The sequence below is a fragment of the Leptosomus discolor genome, chromosome 3, assembly GCF_034619465.1.
Source record: "Leptosomus discolor isolate bLepDis1 chromosome 3, bLepDis1.hap2, whole genome shotgun sequence".
NCBI classification, from domain to species: domain Eukaryota; kingdom Metazoa; phylum Chordata; class Aves; order Leptosomiformes; family Leptosomidae; genus Leptosomus; species Leptosomus discolor.
In genome coordinates, this window is record NC_141393.1 from 3,131,087 (window position 1) to 3,157,424 (window position 26,338).

Consider the following 26,338-nt stretch of genomic DNA (forward strand, 5'->3'; position numbering starts at 1 on the left):
AGAAGTGGGGGTTCTTTGTGTTGTCCAAAGGCACATCCACAAACCTGTTCTCTCGTACCTCAGCACATCCCTGGACATCTGGGCTACAGGTGGACTGAGGGTTGAACCACTTGCAGAACGCAGGTGGCCAACGTGCGAGGGCGAGGCTGGTATAAACTGCTCTAGACCCTGCTGAGACTCAGCTGCGTCCAGGGTGGAGCGTCAAATGCTCTTGTTCACGTTTTCTTATTCTAACCCTCCCCTAGAGCCCACCAGCCACCCTCCCACCTGCCCGATGAACTGGGTGCCAGACACCCTCTAGTTTTCAAGCCAGACACCTCACGAGTGGTTCCGTGGTGACTCCAGGCGACTGGCAGCAGGGCTGTGCTGGAGCAGAGTGCTGGGTAGCACGGAGCTGCAAAGAGTTTGCCACTGCTATTCCGGTATCTCCTTTCCACGCTGTCCCCAGCCCTCCCTTTCCTCCAGCCCATCTGCTGTACGTGGGAGACGTCGTGTGGCCTCCAGGCAGCCTGTAGGGTTGAGAAGAGCCGCCAGCCCTGGGTCAGGCCCTTCCCCCTGACTGCCCTAAAACCTGGAGACCAGCTTACTTCCTTCGAGCTCTGTCCGACACGGTATTGTTCCCAGCAGGGCTACCACACCACACGCAGGTATCAAATAAAGCATGGTTTATTTGGCGTAGACTGAAATGAACTGCAACAGAATTTTAGGCAGAACAAAGCCTAGTTACACAAACCCGAACGAGTGCAGTTAGAGTCTCAGTTACAATCTAACGACTAAACAAGGTAACAAGTACATTTCAGAGAGTCTCCCAGCCTTGTCCTTTTCATTCAGAGACACGTGGCTCACTGATGCGTTGTACCTTTCACCTTCTGAAGGGACGTCATCGCAATTACAGCCGCATTTTTCAGTTTTGTCGTGGATTTGGTTTGGAAATCGAAAGGGACAGATCTACAGGCTGCTCTTCAAACGCTGTTTGTACTTCAAAGAGCACCGGGAGCCCGTTTTAAGGCTTTCAGGTCGAATACATGAACCTTGTGCATCAAAGAACTTACACTTTGATCGATGTCAAAAGAGTAATGAGGGGGTGAGCAAGCTTTTTCCTTTACCAACTCCAAACCCACACACTAGGCTTTCTCAACCCTGGCTGAAATGTCACAAAGCCGTACAAAGATGCAGACAACACCAGCCCAGCTGAAGCAGCCTAACAAACACAAACTACACTAGTCAGAGTCACCCAGGCTGGCCGGCTCAGCTACGAAACATGCAAACCCGTTGTGCTGTACTCCGCTAAGAGCAAGGAGCGAGGTTTTACACTAGGGAACAGTATCTCACAGATCATGCCAAAAACGCCACTGTCTATAAAACCAGACCAGACGAAGCATTTCAGAATGTGACATCGGAAACGCTTTAACAGCTAAAAAAAGGTTTGATTAAATGAGGACTTTCCTAGATTCGTTTTTTATGACTCAGCAAACCACCAGTCATTCATGTCACTCAAAGAAAAATACTTTCAGTTCATTACTTTTGCATGACAGTGTCATGACCGAATAGTTATTTACTCCAGTTACTCCCAATAAATATTCATCTTTTATTTACAGATTTCTCTAGTCTTTTAGAGGTCTTCTTTAAGTGTTTCCAGCCAAGATTACGTTTGCAGTGAATGAGGCAAGTTAAGTGAAAGCGTTTGCTCTGTAACATCTACACCTGGTGCTTCACTTTGTCTTCATTTCTGTTTCAAAGTCTTTGTAGACCAGAAGTTACACCATTTGAGGGTTAATCACCCATCGCTGTTACCCACGGAGAAGTAATTTCAGTACTAGAGAACTCCATTTCTTTAAAACACAAAAGTTACACGTCCCGCTTTTAGTACCGCTGACCCAACTGCAGCTGACCCCTGAAAACCTTTCCAACGCATTGCTTGTGGATTGATTTTTAAGTTTTATCTGTACGCTTCCTATTTATTAAACTCTGACACCGTTTCAGAACTGAAAAGCTTGGCTTGGCTGAAATACCAAGTCAGTAACAAGAATTAGCCCTGAATGACAACGCTAAGCGGATCAAATGCTAAATTCCGGGCAGGTCTGGTTTTCCTCCCAGACCTTCGGAACGACACAAGCCTCCAGCTGTACCCAGTGACGGAGAGATGTTACCGAGTCGCCGTGCGTGCCGAGTCGAGCCCGCCGATGTCAAATTACGAATCGCGCCGCCCGATGCCGCCGCAGCCAACCCCGCGCCCCGTTCCTCAGGTTGCCAGTTCAGGATCAAACCGCTGCGGCGGCGGCAGAGCCGACGGACAGGCCGAGCCGCGGTAACACACACTTACCTTCGCCGCTGCGTTGAACCCCGAGCTCCTAACCTGCCTTCCCTCGGGCGGCAGATCACCGCGTGCGGTGGGATTTCACCTAAAAACCCCTCAGTTCAAACGTTGATGAACCGCGGCTGCATCTGCCAAGGGACTGCGTTTGCTTACACCGAAGCGAGCAGGTTCATGTGAGGTAGTAAAACCAGACGCTATCCTGTAGTCAGGCTACGTTTATATTTAATGGTACCTGAAGAATTGTAATTAATGAGGAAGACAAAAGGAACCGATGTGACTCTTTAATGGAGAAATAAAAAGAGAAAGAGAAAAGCAGGTGACAAAATAGGGAAAGGGCAAAAGTGACCGAAAGCTTGAGTATCGAATACTGGTTCTTATCATATTTATTTACACTACACAGCTGGGGAAATAACCATTTCCAAACGACCGTCTGACTGACAGCAGGTGGATGGCTGCACAAACGAAACAGCTCCTGAGCTCGGTTACCGCTATAGGCTCCCCTCTGGAGTAGTATAAATAAACTATACGTCACGGGCAGTCTGATACATGATACTTTCATTCATTAAGGATGATGACCGGGTACAATTTCCATTTCACGTCACAAGGCTTATCCCTAATTTATGAAAATAAAGCATATATATTTTGTACGTTTTTTTATATATATAAATATATATATATATAAAAAAATACACACTGCCGGTCAACTTAACGCACACGCACACACACGTATATTGTACACACCCACCCAGTAGCAACATGTCTGATATCAATATCGTATTTTGTGTACACGCACCCTACATCTAGTAAATAAGAAAATCCCTTTTATGGCAATTCTGCAGGCAGAAAATCAATACAAAATACTTTGTTGTACAAAACCGCATTTTTTTTTTTTTTTACAAGATCAATCAACATGGTAACATACCCCTCAATAATGCACTACATCCCTACAAGAAAAAAAGAATAATCAAATCTTTATACAATTGTAGAAAAAAAAAAAATTGTAAGCTGCTCTGCAACCTTCCTTTGCTAAAAGTTAGACACATTACACCATTCTAGCAGCAGATTAATAAATAAGGATTAAATAGTCTATTATACAAAGCCATACCGAATGGCGGATTTAAAACCAAAAAGCTTTGCAGATACTCCCACTTCCTACACAAATCTTTTTCCGTAAGAACAACTCGGTATAAAACAGGGAAACAGCCAGCACTCCGTCGATATCTACAGAATACAAGGAAAATCCAGGGGAAGTAAAATATTTAACAGTTTATGGCACCTTTACTGCACGACGGTTTTTTAAAGGCTCTGTTTCCCTACGACTAACGAGTAAAGGGCTCTTTATCTCATAGCTTTTATTAAGCAAACTCGATATAACCAACCACACAGTGGCAAGAGACAGAACCAGCTGTTCCCAGCTGCAAAAATGTACTGATTTCCACCCTAAAACAGCATCATTTAGGTGTCAAGAAAAGAACCAGTAAGTCACAGTCCCGCTTGCACTGAGTTTCCTAATGCTTCTTTATTCCTCGTGTGGCAAATCCACTCTGTGACTGGCGTTAGGTTACTGTTGCTTAGTAACTATTTTCATGTCCGGCCAAGATGTAGAGATTGCTGTGGGCAGTCGGATTTTCGGTCGGCCTGCTTTCTAACACTACCACTCTGCAATCAAACACACAACAGAATCCAAAATGGTTAGTGGCAAAACCACGAGGCACACGGTGTTAACTACAGGGGAGGAACAAACTCGTTGCTCGCAGGTTTCTACACCCTGGAGGGATACAGGTTCTCCTACGAATCCTGGGTATTTCCTTCCTTAAATCAGTGACCTCATTTCCCAGCACCACGGCTGATAAAACCAGTAAAGCGGAACGTACATGGAACAGAGGACTAGGAGCAGTTCCCTGAAGGAGAATCTGTCCCCCTCAACCACAGGGACATACAGTGTGTTATAAGCCCCTTCCGAACCGACATCCTCCACCTTGAAATAAGCCACGTCCTCTGCTTCCACTGGGAAGTTCTCGCAGAGCCGGAGCGCTGTGAGGAGACGCCGCCCCCCCACCGTCCGCAGCCCGAGCGTGTTTGCACCTCCTACACCTCCCCAGAAGCATCAGCCACTGACCTCAACAGTTCGCTCACGCCCACGGCGGGGGGGTTGGAGCTAGGGGGTCTTTAAGGTCTCTCCCAACCCAACCCAGTCCACAATTCTACGATTCCTCCCTTCTAAGTGTTTATCAGCCGATGGGTTCAGAGGCAGCACCCATCCCAGACGCTGTCCTGCTGGAGGAGGTGCCTGTAGGCTCCTCTGGAAAACCCGTCTCCCTGTCCTGGCACGCTGACCGCTGTCTTCTACACATCGGTCCCACGGTGAACCTTGACAATCATCTCAGCAGCTGATACGGTGGGGCCTCCAACCTCCCTTCTCCCAACTGCTTAGCTCCTGCCTTTCTCTGCAGCAGCTTCTAGGACAACATCCTGTCATTTTTTAGATTAAACTTCTTTCTGCTTTTTGTTTTCTACCTGTGTACATCAACAAAACCAAATGCGCCACTTGAACTCAGGGCTGGGTTTCTAAAGGGAGCCCGTCTCAGGGTTAGCATGGCACACACTCCCCTCCCATTTCACATTCCTCAAAGAGTTTTCAAGTGAAGTCTCACTCTCAACAGCCTCTGGCCCCGATCTTCACTTCTGCAACTCAGCAGTTCTACAGCGATCCGAGCCAGAAAGGTGTTGCCACGTCCCGCTCACCTGAATGGCAGCAAAGTCTCCTGCTCCGTTTGTGCAGAGGTGGAAAAACACCAAACAAAAAGTTTGGCAGTTCAGCGAGATCAGATGGAATGGAGGCAAACAGCTTCTCTGCAAAACCACATGCAGCAGCTGGGCTTCAACCCCCAAAAAGTGCTTTGTACCAAGGGGTTATTCAGCTGTGCATGTCTTCCACAAAAGCGCAAGCTGAACCAGATGAGACACTCCTTCCCGTTCCTCCGTGTGTTTAGGATGTGCCCGCGCCCCAACACGGAGCTATTTTAAAATCGGGCCATTTAAAGGCACCAATTCCAGCACGCAGGAAAGATTCACTGGCGGTGGCACAGCGCATACCTGGGCTAACACACGCGACATCTGTACGGCACTGGACCTTCGGAAAAGCTCATTCCTGCAAGAAAACGCCCCCTGCTCTGCTGGGAGTAACGGGGAAGGAAGTTACCACTGCCTGTCTGCACAAGGGGGATAACAGACAGACAAGGCAGAGTATGAACTGTCAGATCATTTTTGAGATCTCCGAGCCAGCAGTGCCGAGGATCCTCAATTCCCAGGGCAGTGGCCAAGCACCGCGGGTCCTTGGGGACCCAGGTGCAAAGCAAAGGCTTCAGCTGTCTCTTGTTTAGGCTGCCCCTCCTCTGGAAAAGAGCTAGCGAGCGCTCTCGCTCCCTTTCTGGACTGGGGATCCCAGAATGTAAGAACACAAAATCACGGATTACTTCTGGAGAGCCGGTCAGAGCCAGGCTTCGGCTTCCCAAAGGCCAAATGAGGGAGCAGCAGATCAGGGATTAGAACCGATTTCTTGACTTGCTACTATCTACCTCTTCCCTTCGCGCTCTGGCTGGCTGAGAAACCTCAAGCACACATGTCCCAACCCGGAGGCTGAGGCAGCTTCTGCCAAAATTTCAAACCTGGAGGCAGCTGCACCTCTGCAGCCAGAAGGAATCACCCGGACGTTAGGGGTAACGGGTGAATTCAGAGCGCTGGGCGTTCAAACCCGGATGCGATCTGGTTTGCGCCGCTATTTCCAGACCTCAAGGTCCAGAGCAGCAAAGGTTATTTTTAAGTAACTACCCGCCAAGATAATTCAGCAGGAAAATCCAAGCCAGAAGCAGGCTTTGCCAGGAGCGCCCAGGGTGCCCAAAGGCGGCGCTCACCTCTCCCCGTCGCTCAGCTCCTCGCAGTGTCTCTGTACGCGTGGGTTTGTGTTCACCACGTTTATCTCCGCAGTGGAAAGCTGGGGAGGTCACGGGGGCTCTTAGTAATAATTTTGGATGCAATCACTAATTAAATTTCTGGCTGTTGTGGGCAGAACCGGTGTAACTGCCTCCCCCAGGAGTGCCTACAGATAAACCTGCGGTGGGCTGGAAGCCACTTCCAGCTGGAAGCGAGAAAGCGGGTTCAAATAAAATAACAGCTTTATGTTTCTTCAAGGTGATTACCTGTCTGAGCCCAGTAAGCGGAAAACTCGGGTTTCATCTGATATTTCTTGGGTAACCTGCAGAAAAATGGAGACATTTGGGTCCGTTTCAGTGGCACAATGAAATTTATTGGTCTGAGTTGGAAGGGGATGAAAAAAAAAAAGCTCCGTCTCTTCAAAACTTTAAATACAATTTAGTGCAAATTGCTGGACTGAATCAGATAAATTGATGCTAAGCAAAAAAAAAAGAGTTTTAAAATTCATTTAATACAACTTATTTTCAATAGTTGTTGTACTGCAGACTGGGTGGCCCAGATGGAGTGTGTTCATCAAACCTTTGTCGGCGGAGACTGCCTGGCTTTCCCTGCATTTTCACAGAGAATGCCGTCAAAAAGGAGTTTTCTTTTTGAAAAAAAAAAGGACACTTTTTTAAAGGAATATTTAAAGACAAAAAAAAAAGTAGAGAAGTAGAGCGTGGGTTTTTTTTTAAGGGATGCTGCCCACTTGAGCTTTTAACCCAAGAAACCCAATGCTGCTTACACCAGATCTGTACTGGCTCTGTCCACAACCAGTTCAGGAGCCTCTGACTGACCCTCTCTGAGACAGAGCTGGCTGAGGCACGTGTGGGAGCTTTACCAAAAGCAATATATGAGGCAAGTCCGAGAAAGCAACCAGCGAGCTGAAGCAATGACAACACGGAGCGCGAGCGTTATCGCTAGGGAAGCACTTAGAGGGGCCAAAGGATCAAGTGGTAAATAAGGAACAGGAAGAAATTAAACCTGGAGAGACTGGGAGATTACGTACTTCATCTGACTTGAAGCTTTTGCCCTGCATGCCATGCTTCCAGAAGGCCAGCACACTGTCTTGAAGGCACACTGCAAAGGAGAAACACAAAATCAGACCCCAGCACGGCTTATCTGAGCCAGAGAAACCCGGGGTTCTCACCAGCAGTGAGAATGGGAAGCGTGTGGAGAAAGTACGTGGTGAGTCCTGGACTCCTGGTGGAAGAACCAAACTCCAAAATCACTGCAGAAAAGCTGAAATGACTACTTGGACCTGAGACGTACATTACTTCTTAAATTGCAACTCAGACCACTCAGACATCCCCTGTTTGCCAGGACAAGACAGGCATCTCTGGTTTTCCCTTTTCTCCCTTTCACTTCTATTCTCTGGATCTTTGTTTTCTTAAATGATTCTGGAGAAAACACCAGGAAGTGTATAAACATGCTGCCAAGCACAACACTGTGGGTTGCTGGAAATTACAGATCATTTGAGTTATTATATTTACTTCAAAACAGACGTGAGTATGAAAATGGGAGGAGTCTTCCATCCAGGGCCCAAGACAGAACACAGAAGGCTACCAGCTCCGAGTGATTTAATTACCAGGCTGCTGAAAATAACGGGTGAAGAGCCTGGTGTTCTTTAAGCAGTGTTCCAGAAACATATTTTACGCTGTGTTTTATTTTCCCCAAATCCCACTTGTTTTCCTTCACTACTCCTTTGAGTCACATCTTGTATCTGCTCAGCGTTAGCCATGTCCTAAACACACAGAATGAAGGCAGAATCCTAAGGGCAGCGTCTGTCACCACAGCCTTAGGCTAATCTTCACCTGCTGCTCCCCGCTCCACCCTGCAATCGGAGAATGGAGCTGTTTAGTACCCTGAATTCCCAAGAGACCACACGGAGGGTCAAGAACTGCTCACATTATTCCCTGTTAGCTGGTGAGTGCAAGACTCTGGGATAAATGCTTCTGCCTATGAACTCCTTCAGAGTTGAAGGAAAAGGTTAAGTCAGGTTATGCCTGCGTCAGCAGGAGATACTGTATGATACAGGTACAGCAGTTAATCAGAAATGCCAGAATTTAGGGAAGAACCACAGGCTTGATTAAAAATACCTTCCTTCAGGAGGGGTCTGACATACCTAAATAGAGCTGCTGCATAGAAGAACGTGCGTTGCTTTACCAACGGCTGTTAAAATACAAAACACCTATGCCAAGGATCTTCTTCTAAAGGGAAGACGCCTGAAGAACCCAGAAATGCAAGTTGTACAGAACCGCTAACAGAAGCGGGTTGTGCTTTTACTGATTTTGATTCCAGAAAGAAGTTCGGTTTCTAAGACGCAGAATTATTCAACTTATGTTAATTAGAGACTTCTGAGAGCTTATTACAGCAGAAATACTTGCTTGGCAATCACCCTTCAAGTTTTAGGAGCAAGGCTGCTGTCCTCTAGGAGTCTAAAGGCACCAGCCTGTCCTCTAAGAATTAGATTCAATTACTGTTTCCCTGACTGTTAAAAAACGGATGTGCTACCGCTTTAAATAAAATCTCAGCTTTCGGAAGACTAACACAAATTTATGTATTACCAAACCATTTTTTCCTCCCCAAAGGTTTTTCTCAGTGCTATGGAAAGGACCACAATCTCCTCAGCCTTTTTTCCAACCAAATCACGGCGCATCTCGTAAACCAGAACTGACACCAGATGGAAACACGCGCGCCGGCCGGACACGCCGTCTGGCAGCGGCCTCGCTTTCTTCAGCGTGTCAGTGGAGACAAAGAGACAGCTCACAACATCCTGACGCACGCAATTGTCAGTGTCAGGCCCCACTGGGTGCTCTAGACCAGTCTAGATTACTAAAAACCCTTCAACACTCATCCCTCTGACTTCTGAAGTCCTTGAGAAACAATAGGGCAACAAATCACTTACCCACTGACTCAATGCAGAAATCAAAGCTCAGCTCGGAGGCCAATTTCTTGCTTGACTTCAGTTTCCCTTGTAAATTCACAATTTTCACAAATTCTCAAGAAGAACAGAAAAACAAGTATTAAAACCCACTGCTGAAAAGGATTAGTATGAAATACTAATTTCATCTTTCAGGCACAAAGAAATGCCCAAACCTAACCTCTACGGTATTTGCCCAAAATGAATCCAGGAGCATCTTTCTCTCAAAATAAATATAGAAAACCTTCCTGGACACTTTGTATGGGTTTAGACTCTCCTGACAAGTCTTCCTGCAAATGTGCAGAAACGTGAATTCAACATAAAGGCTGGAAATTTAGACATAAAGGTTAGGAGATTAGGGAATTTAGGGAAGTTATTGCAAAGTTGCCACTGAAGTAGTAACCTCTGACGCGTGAGAGTTACGGTGACACTGACTACGTGTGACGGGGCGTTAGCTCTTTGTTCTGCTAGCATGTGCGACAGGCAAACGTCACTTTTTTCCAAGTAAATGGTGAAAATTTCTGCTGGGCATACATTTGAGGGCTGACCTGTAACGCTGCGTTACATTTCGTTTTGAAAAGAAACAGGAAAGACACAGACGTGAAGAGGGAAAGTGGAATCACGAGAGTCGAAACGAAAAAACCCACGTAGCTGAACCGTGCCCTTCTGGAACTGTTACAACACAAATTCGTAACGAAGGGAGAAAATTTAACTCGGGGCAGAGTTAAAAAATCAACAACTGGGACAAAGGGAGTTTTGCACAAGGTGTAGTAAGGTCCCAACGGGGACGTGCTACTTACTGTCCAGGCAGACGAGGACAGTGTCTCTTTCCAGCTGTGTTACATGAATGGCGTCTAACTGCTGATTGCCTTGTCGAAAAGAAAACCGATTATTCTATATCCCATCATAAGACTGATCCCAGCCTCCCCTCCCCGCAACCTCTCGCCCGTTCCTACAGCCTTTTCAGTACGCTACGAGTCTTTTGCTATCTACGGTTTTGGTTACTCTTACAATTTTTTTAAGGTTTGATGATCCCAGAATGTTCTGGGAGGAGCCCAGGCCCTAAGGACAAACCCATCAGCTCAAAGCAGGTATTTAATAGGAAAGCACTACCGTTTATTGGCATAAAGTACATTTCATGGTACGGTTCAGCACAGCAAGTCAGCTTCCTTCCAGAAGAGGCACGATAATGAATAAAAGGAATCATCAAGGGAACCTTGGCTTCTAAAAAAACGCTCTTTTCCCGTAAATCCACATCTGGAAAGATTATTGTGCTGATAATAAACTAGATTTAATAGTTTTTCTAGTTTTTATTAATGAAGTTCTTGGTACAGCTGCTAAAAAGCAGTATTTAAATGTAAAAAATAAAGATACCCAACAAAGTCAGCAGAGAAAAGTATCTGCAAGATATCGGCTAGCTTTTGAAGATAAACCAAAATCTTCTACTTATTAATAGCCAGCTGAAGATGACAAGGGCTGGAGGACAGACAAGAATGCGTTTATGTGAGTCTTTGCACAGGAAAGAAAGGGAAAGAGGAGTAAGACTGATCCCAGGAAAAAAGTATGTAACCACAAACGAGAACCCAACCAGCAGGGTCTGCATTACTACTTAAGGGAATTTAGCAAATAAAAGATGCGTCCAAAACCAAAGCCTTTTAAGAAAGGTAGTTGATGCTGAAGTTGGCAGGTCACCACAAGGAGAACCTGGGATCAGCTTCGATACGCTTCAGGCAGAGAAGCTGCAGCGTTTTGCCTGGCCTAAAGGGATCTCCAACAGCCACCAGACAACGCAACAGCTGCGAGACGGACCAACAGTCTTACCTGCACCAATTTCTGTAAACCACGAAGAAGCAGAGTTCAAGTTGATTGTCTCAAACTGAACTACCTGATTTGGTTCGGTACCCTTACTGATCGCCACGCAGACCATCGGGTACTCCTGCTCTGGTATCACTAGCATTTCAAACACATTCAGAGGGCTTGGCAAAGGAAAATCAAAGTGCTGGGAAAAAAAAAAAAACATAATAAGGCATTTGTAAAGTTTCCTCTTACCTCGGAAATCAGAAGCCTAAAAGAACACGCACAAAGCACAACAGATATGGAAGGATTTTTCACTCAGAGGCCTTTCTTAAGACAGCACGAGCTGCGAGCAGCGTTACGTCGCGCAGAGGTACACGCTAGCCTGTAATTGCTAGCGCTGGGCTTGATCCAACTCCTGACTGACTTCAGCCACAAGGTTTTTCTTAGTCAAAATGTGTCAAGCCAGACCTTCCAGTGCTCAGAACCCACAAAGGGGACCAGACTGGGACGTACTTTCCATTACAAAGTCTGGAAAGGTTATTTCAACAAGCGTATAACGATTAAGGTTGAATGTTCTGAACGACAACGAAACGCTTACCTTTATTAACATGAATTTCTGCATTGGCTCATACCACTGTAGCAGAACAATTCCAGACTGCAATGCACCACACAGGTACTTATGTCCCGTGTATGGATTTCGTACTATATAAAATAAACAAAAAAAAACCCAGAAAATAACCCTTTTAAAGTCTTGGAAGTGAAACACATACCCGAGAAAACCCCTACAGCTATCTTTGCAAATAATTTAAGAAACAGCACCAGTTTCAGACTAATTGCCTTCTGGCTTGCCATTCAAATATCCACAGTGATTAATATTGTGCTACATTCCAGAAAAATTCAATTATACTTATAATTAATAACCACTAGCATTCTTTGAGTCCCTGTAAAGAGGCCACATGCTGAGCGGCCAGAAAAGCTGTTAACACCTTCTTCGTGGGGCTGTGTGAGCCGGGGGAGGGAAAGGCCCAGATCAAGTTGTGATTTAAATAAAGAAATTCCCAAGCAGTGAAGATGGCCCGTAACTTCTCGTGGGCTGTGACAGCTAATGCAATAGTATGATAAAGGGGTTGGTTTTATTCGGTTGGAGACGAGACCGGCCTCACTTCAGGAATCATTTGTAAACGCGCCTTCTGCAGACGTTTTACACGAGTGAAGCAGCACATCCACGTTCGCAGCTGGGTACTTTATACTCTGCTGAAACACTCTGGAGAGCACAAAGGTACACTTTCACGCGGCACTAGGGCCGGCTTTCGAAAGGACACGCATTCTGCAGAAAGGCCAAGCCTCTCTGGAAGTCAGCGAAGGCAAAGACAAATCTGTAACTTCACCAGCTTTAAGGCTTTTGTGTGAGCTTCGAACTTGAGCAACGGCTCCGCTCCTCCCCAGGCTGACATCATTTTTATTCACGTCCAGCCATTTCTTTGTGGGAAATATTCAAGTTAGCCTTGCTAGAAGTTGGATCCAGGTCACCCCTCGAGCCGAGCTGACAAAGCAGGAGGGGTATTTGTGCATGTGCAACGAGTCTGGGGTTCCGTGACCAGCAGGGAGGCTGTATGTCACTGACCAGCTGGCTCTGGTGGCAGCCTGAAGCCAGTGACCCCAAACATCGACTCGGTCACCGACAGCTTCAGCAGCTGTCCCAGAGCGTGTGACACCCGTCAGCTGCACGCTGCTGCCGCTCGCCAGGGCGCCCCTTTGGACCTTGCTCAGCCACATCTCTAGGTCAAGAGCTGACAGGAAAATGCTTCTCCACCGAGCAGCGTAAAGACCCCACGTTAACCACAAGGAAAGCCATGCACCAGCTAGGCACAGCACTAAGAAATAACGCAGTCATCCTGATTGCTGAACAATGAACTAACGAGAAGTTTATTAAAAAGAAAGGAGTCTAAGACACGCCTTGCCCAACGACAAAGGCCAGGGCAAAACCAAAATAAATAAATCACAAACCCGACGGCCTGCTCACCTATGCAGCATTTGTGGCATCCTTTTGTATCAGGGATCTTTGTCGTTAAGGCAAACTTCCTGGAATAGCAATCATGAAAAAAATTGCATCAACCAGAGATGTCGAAGGCCCCTCGTGCCACAAACAGTATTTATGGGAATTCTCACTTGTTAATAACGGTCTCTAAGTGAAAGATTTGTACCTCGGTAATATTTTGTCAGGAAAGCGATGGGTTTGAATATGAGCAGCTAATCCTGTTTTTTTGGCTTGTTCAAACAAAGCTATTAAATTATGGGAGTAGAGCTGGAACGTTTTCCCTGTAAGAGAGAAAAGCACAATTGACATCGCAGCCACACCTCCAGCAGAGCCCTGCACATTTCAGAAAATTGCATGTCCAGAAAATTACCTTCTAGAAAAAGGGGCCACGTGCGTCAGGGATTTCCAGTCCAGATACGAAGAAAAATAAAACAAGACAACAATAAGAATGGAATTTAGAGAAGACATGGCATTCAACTCAAAAGTTCATTTCAGTAACAGCTCTGAAAGTTAGTGATGTAAACATTCTCAGAAGGCTCTAATTATACAACAATTAATTACACCAGGACATTTTCTTATCTGTAAGCCAACAGAAGTGGGGTTACACAAACCCTGCCTGTTTAAAGGCACAGTCCTACGATCAGTCTGCGTGCCACAGTGCCCCCGTTTCCCATCCAGAGTGTCCGACTCAGCACAACTGAAATAGGACTCTCTGATTTTAGTTTTTCTCAAGAATCAAGCAAATAGGACACTGATTTTATTTTCCACTCCCCCCCAAGAACCAATCTGCTGGACTAGCAGTATTTCACCGCCGTGTTTCAGGGTGGATTGATTTTCTGAACCTGGTTCATACCGAGGACGCTGCCCGGCTACAACACACTGAGAGGGACCAAACCCTGCAGCTACTTTTTGATAACGCACCTACATCAATCCTCTCCTGATTTTGCTCTGGCACATAAAAGCCATCCTTACTCCGACCCTCCTAGCTCAGAGGAGAGGACGCTCTTTAGCTTCTCCAGGCACTTTCAGTCCAACTGCAGCCTTGGCAGAGGCAACTCCTGCTTGACAAACACCAAGCGCCCAGCTTTGCCAAACTGACTGAAAATAAATAAATTTCAAAAAAATACGGCGGGACACTGCAGCCAACTGGCTCTACTCCTTGTGAACGTCCAGTTTTACCTCTGAAAGCCTTTCACGTTACCACACCCTTGAAGCAAAGCTTCCGACACAAACACAAGAAAGGATGCGCAGTTTTCTACTTTAGCACAACCAAAACACATCGTACTGAATTACGCCTTTAAATGTTTCTCTTTATTTATCATTTTATTCATTTTCCCTCTGTTTATACATACCTGACAAGGACATTAAGGTGTTATTGATAACATACAACCAGGTGCACTTTCGGGGAAATAACTGAAGAAAGAAAATATTTCCATTAATAGCAACATCCAGGAATTTCCAGCTGTGGTTTTCTCTGCCTGCTCCACCTCCACCACCATCCCTGCAGAGTCCCAGCTGCAACTACAGCTTCCCCTTTAACTCACTCTTTTGGATCCTTGCTTAGCTCCTCTCTCTTTGAAATAGTTTCCTTCCCTTCCCTCTTCTACCCCTGAAACTTCCAAAATTCAATTTTGCTTTATTTTTTAATCAGCAGCACGGAGCCAAAGTGGGACATCTGGCAAGACTGGGATACCATATATAGAAAGATACAGCTTGCTCAGGAACGACAGCCAGAGGAAGAAAGATAACATTATTAACAGAAACCTACTAAACCCCACAGAAGTCAGAAGAGAGGGAAAAAAGGCATTAGTATTTTCTGAGCAACTTGAATTACCACAAAATCCCGTATTTTGTGGGACTCACCTGCCTGGCTATTTGTGTTAGCGTGCTGCTTTGTAAACGGACAGCTCACGGAAGGCATTGGGACTAATTTTTGTTTCAGAGGGAAGAAGTTACTCACGAGGCAGCTAGTCTAAATTTGAGAGGATTTTAAAGTTAAAAAGAAGCTCCTGACAACTTGAAGGGAATTTTGAGAAAAGTGATGGCAGATGGCAGCATTCAGGGGTCTCAACAACGGAAGGGGTAAGGACAAGGATTTCTGTTAAAACCAAACCACAACAAGACGACTAAATTTATTGAACAGTATTCATAGGTACAGCCCTTCATCAAGGAAAAGTTCCCAATAAGATAAAAAAAAGGAGATCAAAGGATTAAGCGGTTTCTAAAGGAGACTATTAACAAAAGACAACAGCAGCCTGGTTCACTGAGGGAAGCTGTTGCAAACCACAGCAGAAGCTGCTTGTATCAAGGCTCAGCAAAAGAATGATTGTAGTGGTTCGTCCAATTGTCCATCTAACCTACTATCTGTTTCCAACAGTCGCCATAAAGCGATGTAATTGCTTCTAAAAACGGTGAGAACGCGGCAAAAAAACGTACATAACACTGCACCTAATACTCTGCCAGGCACCAAGTTCTTCGTCTCAGAAACCTGCTGAACCGGACACAGGTTTTATGCATTTAGTGAGCTGCAATGGGTTTGTCCTCTATGAACTTGCCCAGTCTCCCCTCTGAACTCAGACAACTCCTAGCATTGGCAGCTCTCCGTAGCAAAAAGTCCCAAGCCAGTTACCCACTGTTTAGTTTTAATTTGGCTCCCACTAGCTTCATTTAAAGGCTCCACCAAAGGAGAAGGGGAATAGTTGTTCCCTATGAACTATCCCCGAGCCGCCCCAAGATGGGTAAAAATTTCTGATTTCCCCCTCGTGCCTTAAGTCTCACAAATCCGTAATACAGCTAATGGAAACAAGGACGCAATGCTAAGAACAAGATAAGCCTGAAGGAAGAAACATAAGAAAGGTTAAGATGCAAATCAAATTAGCAACGTAAGAGAAGCTGGTAAGTGTAGTAACTGGGAAGGCAAAAGGCTGGGCCCGCTGCTTGACAGGAAAGAAAGGCTACACGATCAGCAGAGTTAAGAGCACTGCGGTACAAACTTGTGCTAGGAGCAGAAGAGGAACCCACTACACGCTATTTCCACTAGACAGACTCATGTCCGCAGGTCCCAATAAAGTTTACTTTACAGTACTTAAGACCTGGCTCAAGCCCCAAGGTCTCAGCAACGATTATCTTCAAGAACTGATGGAGGATGAACAAGGACCTCAAGAAGGACAAACACAGTACTTATGCCAAAGGAAAAGGGCGGTGGGAATTGCAAAACAGTCTGACTGACTGGATATCCAGAGCAGCACAGGAACAAGGCACATACTTTTTAATTACCAAGGGATCACAAGAGCAGCTAGTGCAGACTTGTGCAGAACAGGCTGAATCTGAATTTCCTTCTTTAACAGAGTAACTGCCCTGCTGGGGGCAGGGAAACGGCAAGACGTGAAACGTACGTGAAGGACCTTGTCCTGCGTGCCATTTCCACGTGCAAAATGAGAAAATACGGGGTAAAAGAAATTGCAGAAAGAAAACATACAACTGGTTGGACATAAAAACAGAGTCTCTTCAGCAATTTGCTATTTAATAGAAGGAAAAAAGCAGCCTGGAGCTATATCCTGCTTTCTCTGGCTCTGGTTGTACTGAGTACTTCCACTGAAAAACTACCAATGGAATAAAAGCACACTGCTGAACTTGGGAGATACCGACCTTTGAGAGACAGCAAGCGCTTTGGAAGGTGAGATCAGAATTAGAAGTGGGAGAAACAGTTAAAAACGTGCATGTAGTGGGGCGAAATCATGACATGAATAAAAGCGAATCAGGGAAAAAGCGGCACTGCAGAAGCATGGCGGGAAAGCCTCTGGGGTTTGAAGCGGATCACACAGCTGACCTCTGCCAACTGAGGGTGCTCTCACAGGAAAGGAAACTTTCATTTTGGGGTGCACTGAATGTTCTCTCTACCTACCTCTGGCAGACCCAACCTTTCAACAGGACACAAAAAAGCACGTGGAAGAGTCCAGAGAAGAAAGTTGCAATAATTTAGGAAAACGTACAAGGAAAGAGATTGCTCTGACGAACGGAGTAAAGAGAAAACAGAGGTAAAAAGGCCAAGGGGTGTCCAACAGTTGCCACCGCAATTTTTAGCCATTTATCACAAAAGTAAGTGGCTGTTCCCCATGTCTACTGAGGCTACAAAAAGATTAACAGCTTCATAGCCAACGCTATCCTACTGCATTCAGTGCACCCTTCAGCACCTCTCTCAACTTGAAAGGATCTTCTAATTGCATCGAATGCAAATTCCCAATTCTCACCCTCAAGCCCTTCACCATCTCCTCCCACCTCTGTCTGTGCCAAACCGCCCCCCTCCACGACCCTGCTGAGCCGCTTCTCCTTTTCCTTTTGCCTCTCTCGAGCCCTGCCCTCCAGCACGATGCTCCCAGGAACAGAGATCTCCGTGCCGTGCCCTTGCTGCGAAATCACCTCGCGCTCGCTGTCCCTCGCAGATACGCCCACGCCGCCACCCCTGCTTTCCAACCTGCGCCGTGTCGCGACCGAATTTAACGCTCTCGAGAGGCCTGAAGTGCCTCTGTGAACCACTTCAGGAACCTACAGGTATGAATCCCAGCAGCAGCATCTGCCAACGCTTCCCTTCCAAGAATACTCTGCTACTTCTGACTCTAAAAAAGCCAATGTAACAACACCACGATTGCCTGAAGCGGCTTTGGAAAGGGTTAGGGAGCCCAAGACAACCGAAACAACCGCGTATTTATTGGTGGTAACAACGCCAGCTCAACTAAACGGCTGAGGGCTTTGGTAGCACCCAGCGGAGAAGCAACGTGCCATCTAGTGGAGATAAAATAGAGAGAGAAAGGGCCGGTAAGGGCTTGTCTCCAAGGAGAAGGAAGACGTTTTAGCAGAGGACTCCTTTGGAAGCGCTACCTAAACAGCAACAAAAACCTCAGGTAGGCAGAGGAACTGTTAATTTTCAGGCGTCCATTGCTGGCTTTGTTGCAAATCAGTTTATGCCACAAAGCCCGGTACTCCCTCTGTCCCCTCTGATATCAAACTTTCTTGCTTCATAATACCCCCAAATCTGTTCTGTGTGTTCAGGACACCACAATCACCTGTTCCATTGTCGCTTCGTGAAGTTCATTCAAATTCAAAGTATAGATACCTTCTTCCGTGCCAAAGATAATGTACTGATCTAAAAGTTGAAGAGAGAGTGATTATTTCACGGGCTCATCACCACTTTGGCAACAGGCAGGTTTAAAATACAAACCTCAAATAACTTTACCTTTAGTATCTGGATGTATCCATGATGTTGCACAATTAATCTTCAAAGGACAACCATCAAAGACTTTGGAAAAACACGCTCCCATCTGAAAAACACCAAAACCAAAACCTGAAACGAAGTTTACGGCAAAAAGTGTTTATCTTCTGGCACTCGGCCACTCAGTACACAGCGCTGCTCTCTTTGTTCACACACAAACCTGCTCTAATATGCCTTGATGCAAAACATTTTTATCTTCCCCAAAAGCTCCACTGCAGCCTTCCAAACCCTTGTGTACTTCGTACACAAAGAGGGATCAGAAAGTTGTGAACAATTTGAGCTACCTACTGGGTGAGAACAGTATCGAGTGCTTAGATAAATGGCATACAAAGGGAAAACAAGCAGAAATGTTTTAGTACTAACACCCTCTCGCATCACTACCACCTCTCCCCCTTTTATTCACTAAGCAGGAACTGCCCCTGGAGATGATGACTTGGAGCTACTGAAGTCTCCAACCCTTCCCATCCAGACTGAAGGGTGAAAGGAAGGGTTTTTTTTAAGAAAAGCAAACACATATTGTGGATTCAGTACACAAAAGTAAACTGGCCATGAGATGCAGAAAATCACCCCAGACAAGCCGGTGGGGTGCCTAGCATAAACCTTCCGACACTGGAGAGATGCCATGACAACGGGCTTCCAACAACTCCTCCTGCAAACGAGACTGCTTACCAGCACCTTCGGTGTTGGTGGTAAACCGTTGATTGCTGGCTTCTGTGGGGAAAAAAGAAAGATCATAAATTACCTCCCACACACTGATATAAAACCAGCTAGCTAACACGACGGTGAAATCAGACTGAGAGGCACAACACTTACGGGAAAATCTCTTTTCTCTTTTTTACGTGGCAGTTGAGGGATTTGTCCTGACCCTTCTGCATTTTCCTCAATGAGTTTCAGCATGCCATCCCCATTTCCTGCAAAGAAGCCCATTTTGTGACTCACTTGAGGCAGTGAAACACAAAATGTTTTGCTGCCCTCTTCTCTCTTCTCCCCTGCACCTAGCAGGGGTTGGAGAAGCGAGCTCTGAAACTTCCACGTACACATTTCAGGTAGCTGAAGCCTTCCAAGGACGGCTGACCCCTTCGTAACAAAGGCTCTCCATCACCCAAACAGTCCCTGGGCCAAACACAACTGAGGATAAAAGCTGCGGCAAGGTGCCGGCAGATGATCCTCCCTGCACGCTCGTTGGTTTTAGGCCATTCCTGCAGGCAGCACAGCCGCGGTACGGACTGGCTGAGCGTCCTCGTTTGGGGAAGAGCATTTCCCACCACGGGTCACGGCTCCAACAAGAACCGGCACACGGGCAAAAAGGAAAGCTGCACCTTGTACTAAAAACTTCTCTACTGAAAACAGCTGCCTCTGGAACTGATTTCCTTTTCACGGGACTCAAGTCATCTTTAGGAAACGTAAGGCGTTTACCCAAGTCGCTGTATCGAGCCGTCAGCAATCCCGGGCTGCTGATGCTGCTGGTCATCCCAACGGGGGACGAATCGGCCTGTGGCCCGCAAACAGGGATACTCTGTCTCCTGTGAGCTGGTGGGGCTCTGTTCTGCGAGTCTGGGAAATGTTTTATTGTCTGACATTTCTCATCATCTGGGAGGTTCTCCTCAGGGTAACTGTTGATTCTCGGCTGCAACAAAACCAAAGAGGCGAAGATGACCTGGGAAATGGCACCCGGGAGAACAAACTTCAGACAAGTTTAATTCAAGCCAGACTGCTTATACATTAAAAAAAAAAGTAATCAGCCTTTGAAAAATGACATTTGACAGCAGAATAATTTAAGAGGTATTTCTCTGATGGAAAAATCCCAGCAGCAGGCAGAATGCTGAACAAGAGGGCATCCCACGCACTCTTTAGAGGGAAAATACCTACAAGTTACTTTGGCAGCAGACAAGGCCAGGAGTTCCCAGAGGTCAAGACTGTACAGACTGCAAGTCAGCACAAACCTTGAAGCTGCACGAAGTCTGCTGGCAACTGGTATTTAACAGACTTTATAACCTACCGAGAGGCTCGGATGGAAGCGCTGCAGAGGCTGCACAAGTCGGGTTTAGCACCCAGAACTCTTAAGCCCCCACCATCTCTTACCTTAGGAGGTAGCGGAGGTGGCCCTGCTCGCTTCAGTGTTGATCTACAACGAAAAGGAGCAGTAGTCATCTTAGTTAAACCAACAACGGGAAGAGAACAATACTCGAGGACACAGACTGTAAGGAAGACGAGCTAGATGCACAGAAAAGACGGATCGCAGCTTTGCACAAACAGGGTTAAACTAAAAGTCCAAGAGTGGGGAAAAAAGCACATTAATTTTGTTAGAAGTGTTGTTTTTTCGATCGACTCGCATTCTTTCCTAAATGCCAATATTAGAGAGCGTTCTGTGGTGAAGGGTATTGGAAATGAGCAAACAAATGTACTTTCAGGGACTAGTTCGGGGCTGTTTGCAGCTTTCGCTCTGGGTCAGACAAACGTCTGGGCACCAGGGGAGCTGCACATACCCCACCAGAGCCCTGCAGGGGTATCTGCACGTCCTGTCACTGCCGGGCCTGGCTCCTGATTGACGGATTAATCAACACTAAATCTGCTTTAGTGTATTAGGCACTAACATATGCACTCTAGATAACCTCAGGAAGGAGAGCAGGGGGAGAAAGCATTGCTTTGCGGGCATTCTCCTGACGATCAGGTAACAGTCAAGCGGGTGTTAGACCTCCGAGTGCAACCAGCCCTCGCCTCTTTACGAGTGGCAAAGCTGCCGGCAGCACTTTAAGGAAAGCGGTTTGGCCCGAACGCTGCCTGCTTGAGCGGGAGCCGCACAGAGCGAACGCGACTGCACGCGAAGGAGGTCCACTCACTCTTCCACATCTTCACTCCCATCGCCAAATTTTGTGAGCAGTCCCCTAGGTAAAACGTTTATAACAATTAAGAGCGCGGCTCTAAGGTCGACATGGGCGACTAAACCGATCGGTGACGTCATTTAGTTTCATACCAAGCATCTCCCAGCCCTTTTCAAACCGAAGCATTTCTCTTATTCACTGCATCAGGCCCTTTTTCCTCCAGTACGGTCCTTTCCTTCCCCTCACCCCCCAACAATCATCAGGGCTCTCTTCTACACCAGATACCATCAGCTCATCTTTCATTTCCCTTCCTGGTGTTTCAAATATTGTTGAAATGCCTGACAACAGTACAATAAAAAAGAAGGGGGGGAAAAAAAAGGAAAAGATGAAAACAGAGGAAGCTACGGGGAGACAAATGGAGCAAAGCCTTTACAAAGGGAAGTTTCCTCCTTCAGTGTTATACGCTAATGACACGGTTTCCCACTACAGCACAAATTTTTGTTTCAAAGCTACCCCAGGGTCAAAAAAGAAACTGTCACTAGAGGATCAAGCCAGCACTGAAAATACAATTCTGAACCAAACAAAAACTGATAAAACTTTGCAAAATGGCAATTTTCAAGCTGTGTTGAAAATCAAACTGCATTAAACTACAACCTGTGTTGAAAATCAAACTGCATTAAATCTACAAAAATCTAAACCATAAATCTAAACCAAATAAAAAGCGTTCCTTAGTGTGCTGTTGCGGAGCCCAGGCTTCTGCATTGAGGAATTGTGAGGTGGAAGAGGCGGCTCCGATGTGGCTGACGCAGTGCTCAACCAGGGACAGGCTTCTTCAGGCTCCGCCGGCAGAGGCAGACACCCCCGTACCCCACCGTCTCACCCATCCTTGCCCGTTCCACAGCACACCGCATCACCCGCTGAGGAATGACCACAGGGGAAGCGAACAGGGAAACAAAAGCCTATTACACAAAAACTAACCCAGCCAAATTTGGATGAATGTAACATTTCCCCGCAAGGTGCTTCTGAAAGGAAAGCAGCCGTTACCAAACTATTAAAAAACAAACAGAGAAAAAGTCCAACCATCAATAAAAACCACCTCCATAATACAGAACGATGACAAAACCCAAGAAATAAGCTCAATCATCAGGTACACATTCTGTTATTCCCCTTTCCAGACAAGTAATGCCCGAGGCGAAGACCTCCATCACCGTTCACTCTGACAAAAGCCAAGGGGCACGCCAAGCCAGGACCCCCCAGCACACCCCCTCCCTGGGCTTCACTGGTACGGCTCAGAATTGCTGGGACAGAGGAGCTATGTGTTTCCTGTTTATCTTTTCAAACTAGAAGTGGTTTCCAAGTAAGCAGCATGGATTCACCACCCAGAAACTCTATGCCTGTCCTCCTTTTCATACTAAATCTCTATCTATTTACCAATTTACAGCCCTAGCAACGTTTGCTACAGCCACATTCACTCCGCTTTTAATGCGGCCTGGTGTAGACAACCTTAGGAATGCTACAGAAACGGAGTCAAATCAGTAAGTCACTTTGCCAGGAGGAGCTTCCCTCCCTCCCTGCTCCTCGACCCCGCAGATTCCAGCTGCCTGCAGAAAAGCCAGCACTCACGAGAAAGGCTTTCAATCTGTAGCGCATCAGGGTCACACAAACAAATCGAGAGAGGAAGGAAAGCAGTCGCTGTCATCACTGGACAGGGAGAGGCAGGGCCTCGAAAGCCACCCCAAAGTTTTACTACAATGAGAGTGAGAACAGAAAACCAGGTTGAACTTAAAAAGACCCGAACACTGGCAATCTCCGTGACACGGCCAGCTTTCCAGGGGGCTGTCATGTCAGCTGACAGCTTATGCAAGACTTTATCTGCAAAAAAGCCAAACAAATTCACTGTCTGCTACTCAGTTCCAAATCAAGATGGGAAACAGGCTCTTTTAGCTGAGCAATTATTCCAACTGCAATCATAGAATCATCAGGTTGGAAGAGACCTCTAAGACCATCAAGTCCAACCGTCAACCCAACACCACCAGGCCCGCTAAACCGTGTCCCTGAGCACCACAGCTACATGTCCTTTACACCCCTCCAGGGACAGTGACTCCACCACCTCCCTGGGCAGCCTGTTCCAATGCCTGACCACTCTTTCAGTGAAGGAATTTTTCCTGATGCCCAATCTAAACCTTCCCCGGTGCAACTTGAGGCCGTTTCCTCTTGTCCTATCGCTTGTTACTTGGGAGAAGAGACCGACCCCACCTCACTACACCACCATCTTTCCCTACACATGTGCATCAGTCCGTACTACCGGACCTCCACACCCTTCTTTAGGCCAGCCCAGCCTCAACTGGTGACAACCGCAAATTCAGATTACCTTTAAACGCAGAATCCAGGATTTTGCAGCAAAAGGAAGTCACGTACTTAATAAATTCAGTCCTAACTCGGACAGAGTTGTGCTCCTTTACCTCAAACCGGCTTTATCCCAGGGGAAACCAGTTACAGCATATCTTTACCTAAACCATTTCACCCCAGAACCCTACAGGACTGCGTTACAGATTACACGGATCAGACCCTCACTGAAGTAGCAGCCGTGCCATCGTACGGAACTCGGTAAAACGAAATCTTCAGAACCGGCTTCTGGTTCCCTTTCTTGCAAGGGCCCGACTTCAGGGCTGCAAACATGCTTTACCACAGGATGTCACAACCACAGCCGCGGCTCGGGAGAGACGTGCAAGGCTGGTGCAGGATCCTGAACTCAGCCCTTGCAAGGTTACGAGCTTTGCTTCAGAAAACTGACTGTGGCTGTGTTATTTCGGCGTGCTGGCCACACATTGTGCTGGCCACACATTGACACTTCGCTTTCCACCTACAACTGGGGAGTTACAACAGCTTGAAAACAGACTACTGTTTGTGGTTAAAAGAGATTAAAACCCATTCCCCAAGAAAATGACCAACCAACTGCAGGAGGAGGACTGCATACTGGGTAAAATCTCCTCTAACTTTATGAATAATGAAGTGGAATTAGGGCTTATGGTTTGATTTCCCACCAATTTTTCTTTCAGAGTGTATTTTTATATTACACCACAGAAATAAAAGGTATTTTTAAACTCTGTACTTACTTGCTGCTTCCACCATCAACAAAAGGATTCCAATGCGAAGCGAAGTCAGTGCCAGCTGCCACAACCTGAAGATGCAGAAATTTTCATTTTTTTCCCCCCCGTCACACTGAAGTACCTCACCCACAGCACATGAAGAGGCCTGGGAGATGCCCAAGCCCTGCAGAACGACCCATAAGCAGTAAAATAACATTCCAAAGTGAAATAATGTTTTACAATCTAATTATAAAGCAACTATTTGAAAAGCTATCTTCTTCTTGGACTCAGACTTGAAAGCAGCACCTGGCAACGGTATAACGCCAGTATCAAGTGGCAATAAGTAACATGAAAGCAAATATTTATGGCTAAAACTCAATAAGGATTTTCCAATCAGGGCACTTCCAAGACACTCTTCCAGCACGGGAATGTACTACAGCCACCTCCAAACTCCCACGAGATGCCACCAGCGCAGGCTGGGAGTGTTCCCATCACTAGCCATGGCACTGGGGGGATCCTGCTGGTGACAACACGTGCAGATCGGATCAGTCACAGAACTCGTGCACCCACCTGGTGAACTGCCATAACAGCTGTAAAAAACCCGAAGGGGATTTTTCGGGGGTGCTGAGCACCAACGTCTCCAAATACCAATGATCAGCAAATTATGCTGCTATTTACAACACTTAGTAAAAAAAACGGAGCCCTTGTGTACAGAGGCCCACACCGAGCCCGGAGAACGTTAATTAGCTGATGGGCAGCAAACTGCTGAGGGCTGGAACAAACAGCCGCAGCTCACAGGGGGCAAAACCGGCTGCGGGCGAGCGGGCGGCTTTCCACGGAACCAGGGGCAAACAAACCCTGATGGCGGGAAGATCAGGGACCCGAGTGCAGACCGGCCTCTTCACATCAGCAAATCCATCCGCGCACGCCGGTTCTTTCACCCCAGCACGACTCCCCGCACAGAGCACGGCGGGCGATTCGTTTTCTTAAAAACGAGGCGACTGTCTGGGGACCCAGAGCAGTCTCCTCATCACCTTATACTTCTGAGACATATTACTTAAGACTTGAACCGCTGAACAATGAAGACGCTGTGATTTTAACAAATTAAGGAAAACCAAACTTGTCCTTACCATTTCATCCCGAGCTTCTGTTTCTTTCCGTAGCGGGGGCTCAAACTGCAGCTTATCAACTACAAAACACCACATTTTCAAATTTAATACACACGACATTATCCTAGCGCCCTTTCAGTGCTTGCTACGGTGAAATGCATGTTGTGACACATCTAAATATTATGTACGCCACACTTATAAAACACGACCATCACTTAAATATCAATGTTTTTGTCTAAATGCCCAAGTGTGCAAATACGAAACCCACAAGAAAGGAACAGATCAAAAGTAAACACCAAATCGTTACATGAAAGGACACTAAAACATAACTACGCAACCATGTGTTACTTTTAACGCACGTGAAAGAGGAGAAAGAGGTTTTTTTTAACAGCAAGCCTCCTACAAGTGTGATGTACGTGATGCAGAGGAGTGGATAGCATTTACAGCACAAGGGCATTTGTCCAAACCTGGAGAAAGATCATTTCTACCCTCAAAATTTCAACTTAGATCCAACTGAGTAGCGTATTCATATCGTTATGAAAAGGTTATATCAAAAGAAAACGCATGGTGTTAACGTGCACCCTGGTCAGGACAGCTACTGCAACCACAAGCGCTCCTGCAGGGTCAAGGTTTCACTCACAAACTTGAGACAACGGGCAGACAAACATAAATGCTGCCTTTTTTCTGTGTTTTCTCACCACATCGTGATACCCAACGTACTCGTGTGGCAAGATGCCCTCCTGATTATCAACTCACTCTCACTTTTTGATGTTTGCGTGTTATTAGTGGTTTTGCTGCTTTAAGGAGGGCCACATGGTCTGACAGAGATCACAGAGCTGAAAGGCTATGCTGGCCATGCAAGGTTTCCACCTAAACATTCCGGTGCAGCAACGAGATGGAACGAAACAGCAGAAAATTACGGAACTTTTAGTTTCAGGTTTGGAAAAATATTATTGAAAATTCACGTGTACGTGCCATTTCTTCTGGTTTTGTTTCTCAAAC

General features: G+C 46.4%; 1 protein-coding gene across 2 annotated transcripts in view; it reads right to left on the reverse strand.

Annotated features, from left to right (window-relative positions):
- Positions 1 to 2,584: 2,584 nt before the first annotated feature.
- Positions 2,585 to 26,338, reverse strand: part of MAP4K5 (mitogen-activated protein kinase kinase kinase kinase 5) — a 70,641-nt gene continuing 46,887 nt past the window's right edge. The window contains exons 14-32 of one of the 2 annotated variants that reach the window (XM_086463547.1): positions 25,358 to 25,416; positions 24,255 to 24,319; positions 20,399 to 20,441; positions 19,781 to 19,943; positions 19,130 to 19,227; positions 18,986 to 19,027; positions 18,281 to 18,365; positions 18,111 to 18,190; positions 14,400 to 14,460; positions 13,418 to 13,420; positions 13,214 to 13,328; positions 13,033 to 13,091; positions 11,608 to 11,711; positions 11,034 to 11,211; positions 10,013 to 10,081; positions 9,198 to 9,290; positions 7,299 to 7,369; positions 6,517 to 6,572; positions 2,585 to 3,976 (exon numbers count right to left, since the gene is read on the reverse strand). In XM_086463547.1, the coding sequence (XP_086319673.1) occupies positions 3,889 to 3,976; positions 6,517 to 6,572; positions 7,299 to 7,369; positions 9,198 to 9,290; positions 10,013 to 10,081; positions 11,034 to 11,211; positions 11,608 to 11,711; positions 13,033 to 13,091; positions 13,214 to 13,328; positions 13,418 to 13,420; positions 14,400 to 14,460; positions 18,111 to 18,190; positions 18,281 to 18,365; positions 18,986 to 19,027; positions 19,130 to 19,227; positions 19,781 to 19,943; positions 20,399 to 20,441; positions 24,255 to 24,319; positions 25,358 to 25,416 (1,532 nt within the window). In that variant the 3' untranslated portion in view covers positions 2,585 to 3,888. Of the gene's footprint in view, positions 3,977 to 6,516; positions 6,573 to 7,298; positions 7,370 to 9,197; positions 9,291 to 10,012; positions 10,082 to 11,033; positions 11,212 to 11,607; positions 11,712 to 13,032; positions 13,092 to 13,213; positions 13,329 to 13,417; positions 13,421 to 14,399; positions 14,461 to 18,110; positions 18,191 to 18,280; positions 18,366 to 18,985; positions 19,028 to 19,129; positions 19,228 to 19,732; positions 19,944 to 20,398; positions 20,442 to 21,156; positions 21,202 to 24,254; positions 24,320 to 25,357; positions 25,417 to 26,338 lie in introns of both variants that reach the window. The other variant, XM_086463546.1, reaches the window with a different exon arrangement.